The following is an 18799-nucleotide window of genomic DNA, read 5'->3' as shown; positions in this document are numbered from 1 at the left end:
TTTATTATCAGAGCAAGTTTTCATGTGAAAAACTTGACATATATGACGTCAATTATTAACTAACATAGCATGAACACTTTTTATTCAAGTTTCTACGTGGAGCTTGCTCTGATGATAAAATTGAAAAATAAAAAGTTTCAAAAGTTGATCTAGTTTTTATAATTAATTTTTTTTTTGGTCGGGTTAGATTTGAAAAAGAGTAGAAAAGATTGAGATAGAAAGTATAATTAATTAAACCAAAAAATGAATTACCAAACTAAAAGACACAAAATCCTTTTTCATACTCATGCATGTATATATCTAAAATACTTTAAACGTGGTAACAAATATGAAATCAAGAACAATATATATAGTTTTAAAGACGATGTAATCCATGTGAATCCTTATTTCACAAAATCTTTCTTACATGAACACGAAAATTACAGCTCATAATGCTAAAATACAAAATACATCTACGTCATATCTTGATGTGAACTCAATAAATTGCATCACAACCAATGATTGATCATAGTATGAGTAATTTAGGGTTTCCAAATTTCCCCATGATTGCCTCACATCAAACCCTAGGGCAACAAAAGAGTTGGCAGCTCATTCTTGTTTTTTGATGAATTGGGTAATAAAGGAGATTCAGTGGATCTTTGACAGCTTTGCATTCCAAAAGATGAATATTTTGTTTTGTCACAATCTTGATTTCGTTCAATTTGAGTAGGTTATTGGAAATCAAATTGTTCATTGTTCTCTACATGCATGATCATGTGGACGATTAATTATTAAATGAAGTCTAGGCATACCAAATCACTGTACATCTGGATAATTGTTAGTAGACATATATAATTCAAATGGGAAATTAATCTTAAGAAGGGACAAAAATATTTTGCCAATTAACTATATATATGGATTAGATCAAATAATAAAAAACATCTCTTAACGTACATAAACTATAAAGCCCTGACACTTGACCAATAAAGTATCGGCACTTTCGTGGTTTTGGGTTTGAATCCCAAATGAAGAGCAATTATGTACATAACAATTTATTACCATGAAAATGAAGTTACTTTTATACTTGAAAGTTGCATTTGGTATCTATGTTTGCAAATGATGTGATTAATAAAATCAAGATAAATAATATAGGAAATGTGAGATTAATTATCTATTTAGGTGTACTGGTATATAAGATATAATTTAAGATAATAAATATTCTTGTTTGGTAGAAATGATATAACTATAGATCAAATAATAAATTACAATTTTCACTTTATATAAATTTATATAAATTAATTAGAAGAAACATAACAAACTCTTGCGTTCTTGGACCATTGCCCCCCCTCCGCCCAAAAAAAAAAGGAAAATCGTGCCAAAGGACCCCCATGCCCCCCTCTCCCCAAAATATGGTTGTAGAGACAATCGTCGCCCCTCCCCACAAAATTCTTGCAATGTCGCCCGCGCCCCCTAGATCAGGTGTGTGCCACACGTATGTCAACTGCCGCCACCTATGTGTCGTGTGGCGCAACCACTGCGACATGTGTTCACTCTCTGCCACATCACACATCCATGTATGCATCGAACCTCATCTGGTGCGGAAGTCACGATTTAGCCATGACTCATGAGACCACCACCGACCTATATATCTTCACGAGTCACTTTGCCAAAACTAAAGGCTCATCAATGCTCCTCACACTTATTCACATGTGTGAAGTGTGCCTCAAAGTGCCAATTGCAATGTGCACAGATAGTGTCCTTGCAGGAATTAAATTGATGAGCTAGCCATAAAATGGCTAATACAAAAGTTCTAGTACGGTGCACCATAGTGCATGGTGCACACTTGATTATCTCATTCTAAGGAGATAAGACTTATAAATGGCTTTGGAGACTCCTACTTTTCCAATGTGTGATACTTAACTTTCCCACATTCTCAAGCACAAACTTTGTGCATTAATTGTTCACTCATTAACTGAAAAAATGAATAATCAAATACATTAAAATTTTCTTCAGACATAGATTTCAAATCTATAATTAAGTCCCGACAAATCATAACAAATTGACCATAATTAATTATGAATTGACCACCATTTATAATCAATTTTTCCAACAATTTATGAAATAATCAAGCTCAATAATCAACTAGTTAACAAATTGTAAATTAAATGTTTAAAAAATCACAAACTATATATATTTGGATATAGCGTCCTTAATTAAAATTTATAAAATTAAACTAAAACACAAAATAACAAAATTAATAGTGGAACATCAATTAAAATGGAATAGAGAATTCCAAATATCGAAAACAATTTAACTAATGTTTTCTCGACATAAAGAAATTAAAAAAAAAAAACATGAAAACCTTTTGACAGCTATTTAAATGAAATTCATAATCAAAATTTGGTGCAAGCATATGTCATTTCATAGAGCCCTACGATCGATCACATTAAAATTCAAGAGCAAGAGCCATGGACCTAGTAGAACTATATTGTAGCCTTACCAAATAATTGGGTCAGATTTTACTACGTCCAAAAAATTATGTGGAACTTAAGAGAATACTAATTATAATATTTTGTTAGTTATCTCTATATGGAATGAATGAATATTATTTGTTTGGTACAGATTGTACATATATTTTATATGTATGTACAAAATAATATTTTGTCCACGAAATATTCATGTTGTTGTATTCGAGCAAACTTACATAAAAACAAGGACACTGATGCATTCAAATCTTCTGTCCCTCACCTACTGTTTACCACTTCTTTTCTTCTTTTCTTTTTCAAATTTGTGCACAAATTATTTTCAACTAAAGAGGCTCTGGAATTCTTGTTCTTTAATTGAAATCTTGTTAAATGGGATATATTCGAATTCAGATACTTTAATTCAAAACTTTGTTATTTATTTACCCCGTGAATTGGATAGTCGTCTACAATATGTCAAATTTTATGTGTTAGACAAATATTTGCTTTTTGCACCCTCAATTTGACTCAAATTCAAAATCTGCCACGCTCCACTTTTAAAGTTTGCAAATCAACCTTCTTTTCGCAAGCTTTTTGTCTTAGCCTCTCGAAATTGTCTCCCAATTTCAAAGATGCGAGGCGGGCTTCGGTAAATTGAAATACTATGAAGGATTTGCTTGTATGATTAATAGTTAATATGTAGATATAGTAAAAGATTAATTAATAACCCAACTATATATATATTTTTTTAGATAATCTTTTAGAATGATATATATATAACGTGGATTTTGCGTCTGATACAACGTAGCAAAATACGAAACGAAATACTCCTATATTTCGATTATTGATACGAACCGCTCCAACAAACTCTAAAATAAGAAGCAAAACACAAAGAAAAAGTCACGCTTCACAATGTGCAAAAGTTGTTGCCAACTTTATTCAAATCACCTACTAACTAGTAACAATTGGAATTCAAGACTCCCTTTATAAAATCCACCATATCAAAACGCACAAGAAGAAAAACAATAACAAAAAATGGGTGGCCTCTCCTCCATCAAAACATCAAACCCCCTTCACATTTTCTCCATGAAACCACCATCATCACCAATATCGAAGCTCAAAACCCTCTTCCAAACCTTAATCTTCTCTCACATGTACCGTGCCGCACGTGCCCTTGCGAAGGCGAAGTCGCTCCTCCTCGAGCACGTGCGGGACATGCAGTTCCTACACTTGGCGGAGTTCAAGAGGAACAGGAACTGCAAGAGAAAGCTCTATTTCGGCTCCTTTAGGCTACATTACAACTGGTGTGCGTCGCACGTGATGCCTCTAGCTCAAGAGAGCTACTATGATGCTAGCTGGAACGTCGTTGTTCCAACTGGCACCACCACGAAGTCGGTCATACCCGATGGGACCACGTCGTATCGAGAGCCGGAAGGGCTCTCGAGGTACTTGGAGTGGCTTGAGGAGGAGAAGGGGAATCAAGAATCCATCTCTAATGAGATTGATAAACTTGCTGATTTGTTCATTGCGGATTGTCATGAGAAATTCAGGCTGGAAAAACAGGAATCTTATAGAAGATTTCAGGAGATGATGGCTAGAGCTGTATGAAAATAATATTTGTGTTTATATTTAATTTAAAGTGATGTCCCATAAAATTTAGCTTTTACTTTTTTTTCCTCATCTACTAGCTACCTTTTCTCTTTTGATTGTTTATGGGGCTTAATTGCTCTTTTCGATCTTTCTCTCTCTTAGGTTTGTGGGATTTCTGCAAATTTAATGAAGAATCTTGATTTAATCCCCTAGTGAGTATATGATGCAGAATAAGAGATGAAATATAATGAAAGAGTGCAATATGGTTGAGTGATCAATGTATATGTAAACATCATTGTATATATGTAAATATTACGAGACTATAGTACATAAATATATCTATTAATTAAGCGATTCTGAATTGGGAATCAATTCAAAATCTACTTGACTAGATCTCATTAGAAGAAAAAAAAAATCTTGCATGTGAAAGAAGCCACATGTTATTAATTAATTAGTTAATCATATAGTCGTACTCATAACGATTTTATATCGTTATTATTTTTAAGTCACGTCTACATATGTGATAATAGTAATAAAGTAGAATAATTAAGATAATAATAGAATAAAGGATGCGAACTACAGAATTATATTAACTTTTTCTTAAATATTTCAACTTAAAGTTATAGTTGAGTTCATCAATTTTTCTCTTGTTTTGCATGATATATAAACTTAGAGCCACTAAACAAATAACGAGTTACGTAACGAGGCTGTGTTGCAATTTTTGAATTTTAAGTTCAAACTCAATCTACTAAAGCCCATTAGTGATATGGTAGAAGAGGCCGATGTTATATAAACAAACAAATAACGAATAACTAAATGGGTAATTTTAAACACAACCTCCAGTTTTCTCATTATAGCCCCTTATTTTAAAAAATAATAAAAATAATTATAATTATACTAAATTACCCCCGTAGCCCCCATTTTAAATTTCTACTAAATTAATAAATTTATCCAAACCTAATTGTCATGGGCTGAGATTGTCGACTACTTTTCTAATCGAGTGAAGCAATATTATGGTGTATATGAAGCTTAGAGAAGTGGAGATCAGACATTGACTCCTACTCTGCGTACCAGGAAATGAGGTGATCAACTAATACGTATTCACAGCTTGTGAAACTCCTCATTATTAATGAGATTCATTTTCTCTGTGATAATATATTGTAAATCAGATTGAAATTAGAAAACAACACATTCGGCTACACTTTCAAATTACGAAGATCGTGCAGTATTTTTGCAAGACAAGGAACTGTTCCACATCGACAATAGCTACGGGCTTGGTACATCGGCATTACAGCAAATAAGTCGTTGCAGAGATTTCAATTTATGAATGATGTGTGCTATGAGAAGGTATATTGCTGAGAAACACCACGTGTCGATCATCTTTATGCACTCAATGAAGGAGATTGCCAAAATAGATCGTGTAATTCGTGGAGGCGTATGATCAAGACGTTGGAGGCTACAAAAATGGGGTAATTAGGGTTGAATAAGTTTATAAATTTATTTGAAATTAAAATGGGGTTATAGGGGTAAATCAGTACAATCATAATTATGTTTATTATTATTTTTAACTAAAGGCTACAGTGAGAAAATTGGAGGCTATGTTTAAAATTACCCTAACTAAATAAAGGCTCGTTAATCTGAAAGTAGGGAACAATTTTCTGTAAATACACCCCCTCAAAAAAAAAAGTGTATATAAATACACGGATTTTTATAATAATTTTTTGAAATTACACATGATTTTGTTTTTCCTCTGGAGAAAGAAATGGACTATCGAATTTAAGACTTTCTGATATTGCACACAAAATTGAATTTCCCTCTACTTAAATTTAACGTAACGAAATCGAAATTGACGTGATAATCAGAATAACGATGTTTTCGTTATATAAATATTTTTAATAGTTAATTATAGTTTATAATTTAAACTTTTAGCAAATTTCTTTATAGCTGCAACTTTAATTTGTGTTTTATATAGCCTGAATTTTGAAATATTATTTATTATAGCTACAATTACATCAACATTACGAGAATAGACTATTCTTTATCGTAAGTACACGATGATCAATTGCCACGAAGCCAGAATCCAATGTATTCTACACGAAAAGAGATTTCCAACGATAGATAGCACATCGTCTTCGGTCACTGGTGTAGTCGGAATCGCGCCTGCAAATTAGTGCAACGATACCAACTTTCGAACGCGATTCCAACTTCACTGGTGGTCCGATGACGATGGGCTACCTAAAGTTGAAAATCCCGGCCCTTTAATGTATAATAAATTAGGCTTTAGTATCGTGCATGCCAATAATTCATTGTTTCATGTGTAATCTATACTATATTAAAAAAGAAGTTTCCAATTTAAAATCAATTTCAAATTGATTTCAATGGTAATTTTGTAAATAAATTCAATTAAAGAGGGTGAAATTAATATTAAAAAATTGCCAACAATATACATTGATTTCCGTTAACCCACTACTTTAGCAGATTGTATAATCTATCTTCTACTAATATTATTTTATTATACGTGTTATTTTTGGCGAATTTAATACCATGTAGCTTTTGTTATTCATAAATAAATGTAAAATTAATGATTATCAATTATGTGCTACGATGATATACATATTTATACATAAAACAAATTAACATTTTAAAAATATTAGTGAAGATCTAATGAGAACGACAAAACACAAAATGAAATGGAAATATAGAAAACACAATGGAGCTCAAAATAAAATTGTTAAGGTTATAAGAAAGGGGAATTGAAATTTTTGTTTTGATATTTTTGTTTCAAAAATAATATCATACTCCATCCGTCCACAAAAAATAGTTAATTTTTGTCATTTTGGGACGTCCACAAAAATTATTATGAATATAAAGATAAATAAATTTATATAAAAAAATAACACTTACTATTTAAAATTAAAATATACGTGTGTTTGCTCCAAAACATTTATAATTATATGTAGTATTAATTGCAGTTAGTTCAATATTATATTATATATTTATATATGATCTTATAATTGGTTGATTTCATTGCATGAATACTGCATCTATAATTTTGACAAATACTATATGTAGTCTTCGCCTAAATTAATAGATTATTCATGAATTATTAAACTGAAGATTATCTATATCAAATATATATATAAAAAGTTATGACTTTTTCAAAAATATTAATTGTGATTATTCTATCAATTCGTAAATGTTCGTTTTTAAAAAATTATCTTATGAAATATTAAAGTTTTTATTTTGTTAGTGTACTTCTCTATTTTTTTGTAGTACAACTATAAATATTGTATAAAATTAAACATTTCAAAATTAACTATGTGTTATATTTAATAATTTTTCTAATTTAATATTATATATATATACTTTTAATAATAACTATTATCGTGCATCGCACGATGGGAAAATTTAGTTTGGATTAAAAAAAGCTATTGTCATAGTTTTGATGTGATTGTAATTATAATTAAACAATTTCTCAAAAGTTCAAGCGATATAAAAAATAAATTAAAGTTGAAGCTATAAATTGTAATTTATTGAAAATTAAGAATATAAACTATACTTAACCTTTTACTTTGGAAATTAGGAAACAAAATAAAATTCAAATTAAAATGTCACCTCGCACAAACATATACATTCTTTCTTTTCTCAAACAACCCATCCACCAATAGCACCATCTCCCTCCCCCTTCTTGCTACCATCTCCAGCACGGCGAACATAGAAATTAAATGATATGTTTAAATAAATAAGTATAAATATTAAATAAATATAAAATATATTTTAAAAATAAAATAAAATAAACACACCAATTCCTCAACAAAATTTTAAATTTAAAAACGTAAATTTTCAATTATGTATAAAATGTAATGATAATTATAGTTATTAAATAATTTAAAATTATTTGATAATGAAAATTAACATTACATATTATTATTATAGAGTATTACACGTCATAATAAATAATTAAATACATATTCTCATACAAAAACATCAATAAAAAGTTGTTAAATTTTAACGAAAAGTGAAAATAAAATATTTTAAAGTTTTCATAACTTATTTTGTTTTAAATTCATTTTTGATGATTTTTGTACCATATTAAATATTTGGTCACGAGCTTATATATAAAATGCATATTAAGGAGTCTTTATTTATAAATCAAATTTGACGATATTTTGATAAGAATTAAATTATATAAAAAAATAGAGATAAAAAAATTGAAAAAAATTGATGGGAGAAGAGAGAGGAAAAAGAAGAGGGAAAATACTCCTCTTTTATATATTATATATATATAGATATAGATATAGATATAGATTAAACTTCACAAGAATTCTCGATTCGCACAATTAATATTTTTATCCCAACAAAGGGTTTATTAAAAGTTTTCAAGCAAAAATACATTTAATTAATTTTATGACATAATTTCATTAAATGCCCTTATAAAATTTTGTGATTTTCACAAATGGATTTAAATTGCAAGAGAGAAATTTGACTGGGCTTTTTGATTCAGATTTTATGATGTGAAGTTGGATAATTAAAATGTTGTTGGGCTTAGTAATATATGGGCCAAATTTAAGTTGTGTTGGATTATTTAATTTATTATATTGGTCAATTTCTTTTGGTGTAATTTTATACATAGCCCCATTTTTCTCATCATAGCCCTTTACTTAAAAAAAATATTAAAAATGTTATTAAATTTACTAATTCATCCTATAGCTCTAAATTTGAAATTGTAATCAACTGAAAACTTAATCTCACTATAACCCCCAAAATATTTATATGCAAATCGTATCATCAAAAAAAAAAAAAAAAAAACAAACAAACACAGACGAAGGAATAAGGCACGCACCATTAATCCATCAATCACATGTTGGTTGATTTAACAAACCCACTCGCTATTATTATTGCAGATTGCATTATGATGTTGGCCCCTATGATGGTTTGAAATAAATCAATTGAATATCACTTGAAAATCCTAATGATAAGTAAGAGCGATTGAATCTTCCATCAACCGAAGAGATTGAATCTTCTAAAGTGTTTAGCCATCCACTGAAAAAATTTAATAGACGATGAAAATATATAAAATGAAAAATTATTATTTACGAGCCATCAACTGGAGAAATTGAATCGTCCAAACTTTTCAGCCATATGTGGAAGATAAGTAAGAGAAAGTTTTATTAGCAATAAATTAGTCTCTCTTCTACGCTAAATAGTTGATAACACTCATGTTTCCATGGTTTTTAGTGTTCTTATGATGTTAATTTTATAGGAAATTGAGTGTTGGATGATTGTTTTGTGCTTAAATTGTTTTATCATGTGAAATATGTTACTTTCTCGTACTTTGATGAATTTTACAAAAATATGGAGTTCGAATTTGGACTGTTTATCTTAATGAAAGTTGTAGTTCGTCTCGATACGAGTTCGTAGGCGCAAACGGTTCGCAAATCCGAGTTCGGACGAGGAAGATATGGCCGAAACAAGAAAGTCGCGCACAACAGTGAATAGTGCCCGACAGGAATTTCCGAATTTTCGGGATTTTGCGGAATTTTCGGATTTTATCAGTATTTTCGAGCTCTACACTGTATTTATCTCCTGTGCCTATATATAGGTCATTTCCCTGACCTATTAGACACATCTTTTCACATCTCTTTACCTCTTTTCATATTTTTCAGTTTTAGACTTAGGATTTTAATGCTTTCATAGATTATATTTCTTTTCCTGCAAGATTCAAGATTCAAGCTGTTCATCCAGAATTTCTTCCGAGTTTTATCTATTTCATTTATTTTAATTGCTTTCTTTTTATTTATGCTTTTATTTTATTTTATGATGTCCAGCTAGTTCTTTTATCTGAACCTAGGGTTTGTACATAGCTGATTAATTATGTGTGTATGATTTATTGATATCAATTTGCCTTCCAACTTGTGATTCATGATTCCTGGTGCTTAATTTCTTGTGAATTATTTGGCCAATAATTTACATGTCTAGCTGTTCAGTTTGAGTCTTGAATGCGATAATTGTTCAGCCGATTCAGGAATGCATGTTATAGAAGTAGCTTTGACACTTGAATGAGATAGGTAAAACTATAGGGAGCTATTCTTTGTGTACGCTTGGGAGTTAATTTATTCCTTTGAGTCTTGAATGTGAAGAGGGGTAAATTAATCTACTTTCATAGGTGTTCGTTAGAGAAGCTTGTGAATAGTTCTGTGATCTCTCATCAGGGTTGGATTAAATTGGTAATTGAATCAATAGGTTAAATGCATGTAGTTAATTAGTAAAAGTACATCCCTAGGGTCAGAGTCTTTTATTATTTGAATTTCCTAAGTGTTTTTATTTGTTATTTGCGTTTTAGTAAATCAATCTTTATTTTTGTTTGCCTGTCTACTATTTTAGTTTGTTTAGGAGATAGCTAGAGTGATTTCGATTTTTCAGTCCCTGTGGATACGATACTCGGTTACTTTTTACTTGCTACAATTGCCTGTGTTAGTTGCAGTATTTGTTGCTAAGAAATTAGTGATCAACTTTTTGGCGCCGTTGCCGGGGACTGATTAGAAGTTGCTTTAATATTTCCGATAGGACTAGGTAGTACTTCAGACGTTTACTGTTTCTTTTTATTTTATTTTTCTATTTCTCGTTTTTTCAGGCACTGCATACGATGGCAACTATTGAGCAAATTCAATTTCAAATGTTGGATATGATGCAGCAGATGTTAACAGAGATGTCTAGTATGAAGACAACTGTTAATACAAGAATGACCAATTTGGAGTCTCAAGTGGGTCATATTGAAAATAATTTCTCAGCACTGTCCAAGCAAGTGCAGATGTTGGAGACTCAAATTGGTCAGATTGCCAACCAAGCAGCCGCGCAGCACAAGTCGAGCCAATTCCCGAGCAACACTACTGTCAATCCAAAGGGCAAATGCAATGCGATTTTCGATGACACTGTGTCTCCTGAAGATGAGGAAGCGATTGAATTTTTCCTGGCAAACTGTGAGGAGACGAGCAATGAGCATGAATCTCTGATTGAGGAACCACACAAGGCTCCTGTTCCACTTAGGGAATACATTCCAAAGGGTCCACTTTCCCGTAGGCTGATGAAGAGGAAGGTGCTTGAAGAGCAATGTGCTGAGAAGCCGAGCAAAAAGTGTAACGCAATTCAAGTGAGAAGCGGGCCAGAGCAGCGAGATCGTACAGAGCAGATGAATCATCATTCCTCTGCAGAGCAGCGGGATCAGCCAAAGCAGCGGGATCGGCCAGAGCGGAGGAACGGCAAGGATGCCAAGGAAATCAAGTTGGAGATCTCCCATTGCAAGAATGAGAGAAAAGTTGTAAATCCCGAGGAGACAGAGCATAGACGCATAGTGGATGAGCTAGAGAGGCTACTTGAAGAATCAGACCGGCGTGCAGAGCCTCAAGATAGCAGAGCAGCGAAGCAAAGTTCAGAACTCAACAGCCAGAGCAGAGAAATCAACCATTTCTCTGCCAATATCCGTTCCTCTGCCAATGATAAAGAAAAAAAGGCAGTCGTTCACACCAAGAAGATGGGTCATGAGGATAGGAAAATCTCGCAGGCGACAGCTGTGGGCACTGAGCTGCCAATGAAGCTAGTTTCGAAGAAGAAAGATCCGGGTAGCTTCACCATTGAGTGCGAGATTGGAGGAGAGCTCTTTCCCAAGGCTCTTTGCGATTTAGGGGCTAGTGTCAATGTGATGCCCATCTCTATTTTCAAGCGGTTGGGAATTGGAGATCTCAAGCCGACCTCAATGGAGATTCAGATGGCGGATAGATCAAGAGTGAAGCCGAGAGGAAAGCTTGACGACATCTTTGTGAAGGTTGACAAGCTCGTCTTCCCTACGGATTTCTTGGTCCTCGTTATTCCTGAAGATACAAATCCGCCGTTGATTCTTGGTCGATCATTCTTAGCTACGGGGAGGGCTATGATAGATGTGCCCAATGGAAGCATCGTCTTTCACGCAGCTGATGCGCATGGGTCTTCTACCTCTGTTCGTGTTAAGCGTTCTGTCACGCCCGCTGTGTTTGATGTTCATTGAGAACATGAGGTATCGTCGAGCTCTAGACGTTAAATTAAGCACTTGTTGGGAGGTAACCCAACTATTTTTCTTCTTTGTTTTGTTTTTCGTTCTTTTTGTTCCTTTGTTTTCTTTGTTTTGTTTGAGAGTTTAGTGCAGTGTTGAGCTTGGAAGATGCGGGAACTCGCGCCTTGTCCATACTACCACCTTGGAGCATGTGTTTCTGTGAGTAGTGACACACATATCATCATCCCTCCAAACTTATTTTCGAACTTATGTTCTGTAATAAGTTTGGGGGAGGGGGGTGAGAGTAGATATGTGTATCACTTTTATTACTTTTGTTGGCTTTATTGTTTTATCTTGCTTGGTTGGTGGTGTGTGATTGTTAGCTCCATTAGATTTCTGGTAAGATGCCAATGATGATTTCTGTGAAAAAAATTTGGAGTTTGATTTTCTTTGATGATTTGAGCATAATTGGAACTAAGTTGCATAATTCTAGAGTGATTTTGACCTTGACTTTTAGACGTTGAATAAACCTGTGAGATTTTGAGTCATAACTGTTTATCATACACAGTTTATTCTTTGTTGTGAGTTTTGTCATGCATATGTAGTGATCTTCTAGAACTTGCCATGGTTTCTGTGTTGAGGTTGCTGTTGTGCCCAGGATTAGGAGATGATTTTAGGCCATCTTTTGTTAGCCACAATTTTTCCCAAACACCCACAATTTTTCCCAAACACTATCCTTGAAAAAAAAAAATTATCCTTTGTTACCCTCTTTGAGCCTATTTAGCTTTTATTCTTTAGCCGGATGATAGGGGGTGATGAAGTATATGAGGATCTTTGTGTGGTGAATATCATAGTGGTTCATGAAAAAGAAGGGATGATATTATGATACTATTTACTCTTATGAGCTCTAGAAAAGTTGTGACAAGAAAAGAAAAAAAAAATATCGAGGAAGAAAAAAAAAAGAAAAAAAGAAAAGAAAAAAAAAGAAAAAAAAGTGTAAAGTCGAGTGTACTTTGAGATATTTGTTAGAGAATCGACTTTTTGCTTGTTGGAAATAAATGAAGAGCATAAAAGAGTGTTTAGTTCTGTTTTGTGATGATTAAATCCCTTGAGTTGTGTTGATTATGGTGATATAGTTGGGTGGAAGATGGAATTTATTCCATACTTGCTTTGTGAAGTTATAAGGTTGGTGTTCTTAATTTATTTGAGTCACTTAGCCTATATTTCTCTACCTTAACCAATGTCCCTACATTATAACCCAAAGAAAAAGACCTTTCTGATCTTAGTCCTGGCACACTTTTAGCGATGGAGATTGTAGACGATTGGCAAGCCTATGGTAAGAGATCTGCATTGCATTGAATTCGATGAGAGCATACATGTCACAGCCCACTATCCCAATGACGGGTTAACCGGGGTTATGACTTGGGGTGAACAATAAGAAACGGAAATTAAAGGGGATTTACTAAGTAACCAACATTAATAACAAACTAGTGGTATATATATATAACCACTTGGGTAATTCACAAATGAGTCTGCCATAACGATTAGACCCCAACTGAAAGTTAATTAAAATGAAGTAGTAATAAGTTCAAGTAGAAATGATAAATAAGTCAGAGTGTTTGCAGCGAAAAAACGTGTGAGTTATGCATATGGAGATGCATACTCAAGGTTTCATTACATAAACATCAAAAGGGAAATCCGCTCAACACCGATCCATTCCATCGCCTGCTCAACCTGCACATTTAGAAATACATGCAGGGCTGAGTATAAAAATACTCAGTGACATAAGCCGAAAATACAACATGCATACATATATAAATTGAACTGCCAACAGTAACACACAGGGGTTTTCTTGAATGACCTGCGCTTACTAAAACATTTCATTAATTTTCATAAAGGTGGATGCGCATCCCATTTTCAGTCTATATGATCCATATCTGTCCTTTCTGTCACGCGCCGGGAAGGAGGCCTCCTTACCACGGACTCCAAGACCGGTCGCAAGCGACTCGCGGTCTCCATGAGTGTACACGTTAACCCTAGCTAGCGACCTTTGTCTAGCATAGGATCCCAATTGGATTTCCTTTAAAGTTGGCGAACCAACACAGATAGGATACATATAAAAACATAAACATTTTGGCAGTCAATCATTTCATAAACATTTCATTTTCATAACATTTTCATTTTCATAAAGGGCATTAAACATATAAGCATTTCATAAGAACTGAATAAATAGTCAAAACATATCATGCATATATATTCGCATATGAGGCCTACGTCACGCAGGGGATCTCTATATACGTAATAATAAAATAATGCCCACCTCAATTGTTCTTAAAGCTGGCGTGGAGTCGTTTCTTCTTCGGCTTCACTTTCTGTCGCCCGGACCTTCATTGATGAAGAGTCGATAAGTTCGTGAAGAAATTGTCATAAGACAAAGTCTAATTCTACGTGCCTAGGGTATCTTTTAATGTTTTAGGGTTCTAGCATCCATAATTCGTTACATTAAAGACAGTCAAAAATCAATCATACCTCGTCTAATCTCATTCAAACACATAGGCAACACAAACACATAAGGCACATAAGAATCACAATCAAACATCATCAAAATATGCTCTGTTTTTACACTGACTCAACTTCAAAATTTAATCTGTTCTGACTCCGACATCTCCTGGACTCGAGACTCATACCGAAAGAAAGATCTTCGAGTCTAGTTTCATATAAAAAAAAAGTAGAGTCAAAAACTCCAAGTGGTTTGAGAGATATGACGTTTTTACCACGATCTACCATGTTCGGCAGTTTTGAACAATCGAAAACTTGGATTTTTGAAAAATAGTAAACGTTATCAAACTGGGCCCAACTTTGGTGGATATCTAGCTAACACAATATGGTTAATACCATAAAAATGTGGAAATCTAGATCACACAGGAAGCTACTTAAATGAATGACTCTTTCCTCTGTTCTCTGAAATTCTCGGTAGTAATGTGCAGTTTAGGTTTTGCATTTTAAAGAAGTATCAAACGAAGTTGGAATGGCTTGAAATTTTACCAGGGTACTCAAGACTCATGTAGGGACTTGATATAAAATTTTCAAAGCTATTAGACATCGACAAACCGTCGATCACAGTAGGTCAGTAGGCCTACGAAATTCATATTTATAAGTCCTTAAAAAAATAATTTATATAAATCAAGAAATAAGAGTTTAATCCCAAAAATATTCATTAAAAGTCCATCATAATTTAAATAAAAGAACGGACCTCATTTAAAATAAATAGTCCCAAACTCGTTACGCACATATACTAAATCTTTCATGAAACATCCTTTAAAATAAACTTTGATACATAGAAAATAATTCAACAACTTGAGCTCTTAAGAGGTTGTTTTGCAACAGACCTCAAATCTGCCTCGGATCTCCAAATGAGGCTCCAAAAGACATTCTGGAAACTAGACATTCTCCAATTTGAATCGAATGAAAAAAAATTCAAACGAGCAAGATATGCCCTCTCAAAGATGGGTATTTAACAAGCAAAAATCTGAAAATTTCAGATTTCCAGATTACAACCAAGTCAGTGGGCTTTCTTTAAAAATTCATATCTCCCTTTACAAAACTCCACTGGGAACCCCAAGGGTCAATCTGGAAACTAGGGAGAGATCATAACACTCTACAGTTGGATTTACTCCAAGAACATTCATGGTTTAGAAGATATGACTGTCTAAAGTTCAGTGCACAAAAAGAGTTCAAGTTTGGCAGATTTAGAACATAAATCGGAAAAACCACTTTAGGCTTCACCAAAAATTCTAAAACTGAACAAGTAAGTTCCCAACATGTCAGTGAATATTCAGTAGAAAGATAGGCTTGAGAATCAAAGATTTAAGTCGGCCTTTGCCACTTCAAAGTCGTAGGTTTGTAAAATCTACTGGATGGTACAAGGAATAAGAACTAGATTTCAAGAATTTATACCGGTTGTTTCCCTTACTCACAAATGGTGAGACCGATGTCAAAAGAAAGATACGGGAGTCTAGAGTGACATATTCAAGTTTCAAAGGTTTTCACCGATTGAAACGTTACTTATGGCCTCCCAAAGATTGTTTACCAAAAATGTATTCCAGATGGGCAGTGATGTTTACAAATTCATAAATAAATCATAAGAGCTCCAAACCTTCCGAACATTTACCAAAGTATAGAAAACATATGAAAGATGATACACAATTAATTTGGGAATTTTTGGGAACCGTTTGGATGGCTGGAATCGCCTTGCAAAACACTGCCGAGCAGTGTGCTTATGGCAGATTCGCTGCCTTACCTCATGCACGGTTTTTCACCCAATAAACTCTACCAAAATAATCATCCAAAATCATAAAACATATCCTCACATAATATAGCACACAAATGTGTAAAAATCCATGGCCATAAAGCATTTTCAGTTGAGAAAAAGCAAAGAAAAACTCACCCTCGAAGCACAACCTTCACTCTATAGTTTTCCCCCACTCTCCCTTGCTTTGCTACTTCTCTTGGGGCTTCAAAGGCTTCTATGGAGTGTGATAATGGTGGGAGAAAAGTTGTGAGAGTGGGAGAAAGAATGTAGTGGTGGGGGAAAAGGAGTAGTGTGGTGGAGAGGTAGGAGTAGTGGTAGGGAAAAAGATTAGTGGTAGGGAAAAGAAAATATTAGTGATGGTAGGGAAAAAGATTAGTGGTAGGGAAAAGAAAATATTAGTGGAGGATAATGGGGTGTTACATTAAGTAAATATAAAAATGTGGTGTAGTAATAACCCATGTGTAAGAAAAAAAATATATGTAAGACTAATCATCAATTAATAAAATGCTAGAGCATAAAACTCTTGTGATCAAAATTAGAATAAATAGCACTAACATTAGTGCACTCTCTCAATTTATAAATACATCATAGGAAAATAATTTGAGAAAAATATTGATGGAAAAATTTTTATAACTCATCATTCCTAAATTTCTCGGTAAAAATAAATAAATACATAAATTTTTTTTTTCGATTTGAAAACTCAAAATAAATCTTTGAGCTCCATCATTCTCTTAATGGACTCAAAATATATTTTGAGTGCATCATCCGTTGAAATAAAAATAAAAATAAATTATCACGTTTGTAATCATCAAATTCACATAAGTCCGTATTTTATTAATGGATGCTGAACCCTAATTACCATAAGAAATCCTTAAATCAATAATTAAAAGTCTATAATCCTTAATAAAAAGTCGGGGCATTACATACTATCCCCCTTAACATAAATTTCGTCCCGAAATTTGTACCTCAGAAAATAACTCTGAGTACTTCACTTTCTTGTTAGACGGTAGTCTATTATTGACCATGATATATTCATAGGTCCCTTACTATCGGTATTGACTTAGTCCTTAGTACCTGAACTTCCCGATCTAAGATAGATTTGGATCTTCCTTCGTAACTCAAATATTGACTAATAATAATGTTGTTCTTATGGATCATATGCTTTGAATCGTAAACATACTTCTCTATTTGCGACACATGGGATACATTACGCACATTCTCAAAGCTTAGCGCTAACGCCAACCAGTAAGTTATTGGGTCTATCCTTTCTACAATCTCGTATGAGCCTATAAAACGGGGTTTAGGTTTACCCTTTACACCGAATCTAACGATTCCTCTTGATGGAGAAACCTTCAGAAAAATTTTCTTTACATCCTCAAACTATAGGTCCTTTCGGCGCTTGTCAGCATATGACTTCTGTCTATCGATCACTATTTTATTATCAACAAAAATACCGCAACTAACACGGTGTAATCGTAGTATAAGCAGTAATCGGATATCGTATCCACAGGGATTGTAACACGAAATCACTTTATCTATTTCCTACACAAACTTTCACAGTATGCAAGTAAAACGAAATTGAAGGTGACTATTGAACTAAATTAACTAATTAAAACTAAAGAGCATAAAAACTATGACGATTAACTCAAATACAAGAAAAGTCTGACCCTAGGGATGTATTTTCACTAATCAACTATATGCACTCAACCTATTGATTCAATTACCAATTTTAATCCAACCCTGATGAAAGATCACTATGTTAATCACAAGCGTCTCTAACGACCACCTATGAATGTAGATTAATTAATCCCTTTTCGCATTCAAGACTCCAAGGAATACATTAACTCCCAATAGCACATAAAGAATAGCTTCCTATAGCTTCACCTATCGCATTCAAGACTCAAGGCTAACACTATATCATGCATTCCTGAATCGGCTGAACAATTATCACATTCAAGACTCAAATTGAACAGCTAGACATGTAAATCATTGATCAGATAATTCACAAGAGATTAAGCACCAGGAATCATGAATCATAAGTTGGAGGGCAAATTGATATCAATAAATCAAAAACACATAATCAATCAGCTATATACAAACCCTAGGTTCAGATTAAAAGACTAGCCAGACATAATAAAATCAAACATAAACGTAATTAAATTGAAAGCAATTGTAAAAACAAATTATATAAAACCCGTAATAAAACGATTGTAGCGACTTGAATCTTCAATCCTGATCCAAGCCTTGAAAACTGGAAAGCTAAAAAGTTCTAAAGCTATAAAACTGAAATATGAAAGTTGAGAACTGAAAAACTAAAGCTGGGAACCCTAGATAGGTCTAAAGAGGACCTATTTATAGTCTTAGGGTGAAAAACCAAGTTCTAAACCGAAAAGAATTCGAAAAAACGTAAAAACGCGGAAGAAAACAAAA

At 33.2% G+C, this 18799-nt stretch overlaps 1 protein-coding gene and 1 long non-coding RNA gene across 2 annotated transcripts; one reads left to right on the top strand and one right to left on the bottom strand.

Moving 5' to 3' along the window:
* The first annotated feature begins 3420 nt into the window (after positions 1-3420).
* LOC130988855 (uncharacterized) lies at positions 3421-4239 on the top strand. Its single transcript, XM_057912810.1, has one exon. It carries the CDS (start codon positions 3477-3479, stop codon positions 4047-4049), a length of 573 nt encoding a protein of 190 aa, XP_057768793.1. The 5' UTR covers positions 3421-3476; the 3' UTR covers positions 4050-4239.
* Positions 4240-13515: 9276 nt separating this feature from the next.
* Positions 13516-16917, bottom strand: LOC130988854 (uncharacterized). The gene is made up of 3 exons (XR_009090222.1): positions 16505-16917; positions 14378-14442; positions 13516-13791 (listed from the first exon to the last, which is right to left on the bottom strand). It is a non-coding gene; the product is annotated as an uncharacterized LOC130988854 (long non-coding RNA).
* Between the last annotated feature and the right edge of the window lie 1882 nt (positions 16918-18799).

Source organism: Salvia miltiorrhiza, chromosome 6 (assembly GCF_028751815.1).
Source record: "Salvia miltiorrhiza cultivar Shanhuang (shh) chromosome 6, IMPLAD_Smil_shh, whole genome shotgun sequence".
NCBI lineage: Eukaryota > Viridiplantae > Streptophyta > Magnoliopsida > Lamiales > Lamiaceae > Salvia > Salvia miltiorrhiza.
The sequence above is the reverse complement of the archived record's forward strand: the minus strand, read 5'-3'. Positions and strand labels throughout refer to the sequence as shown.

Bases quoted from the DNA above. Each gene is read 5' to 3' on its own strand.
- LOC130988855 (XM_057912810.1), top strand. From the start codon at position 3,477: ATGGGTGGCCTCTCCTCCATCAAAACATCAAACCCCCTTCACATTTTC.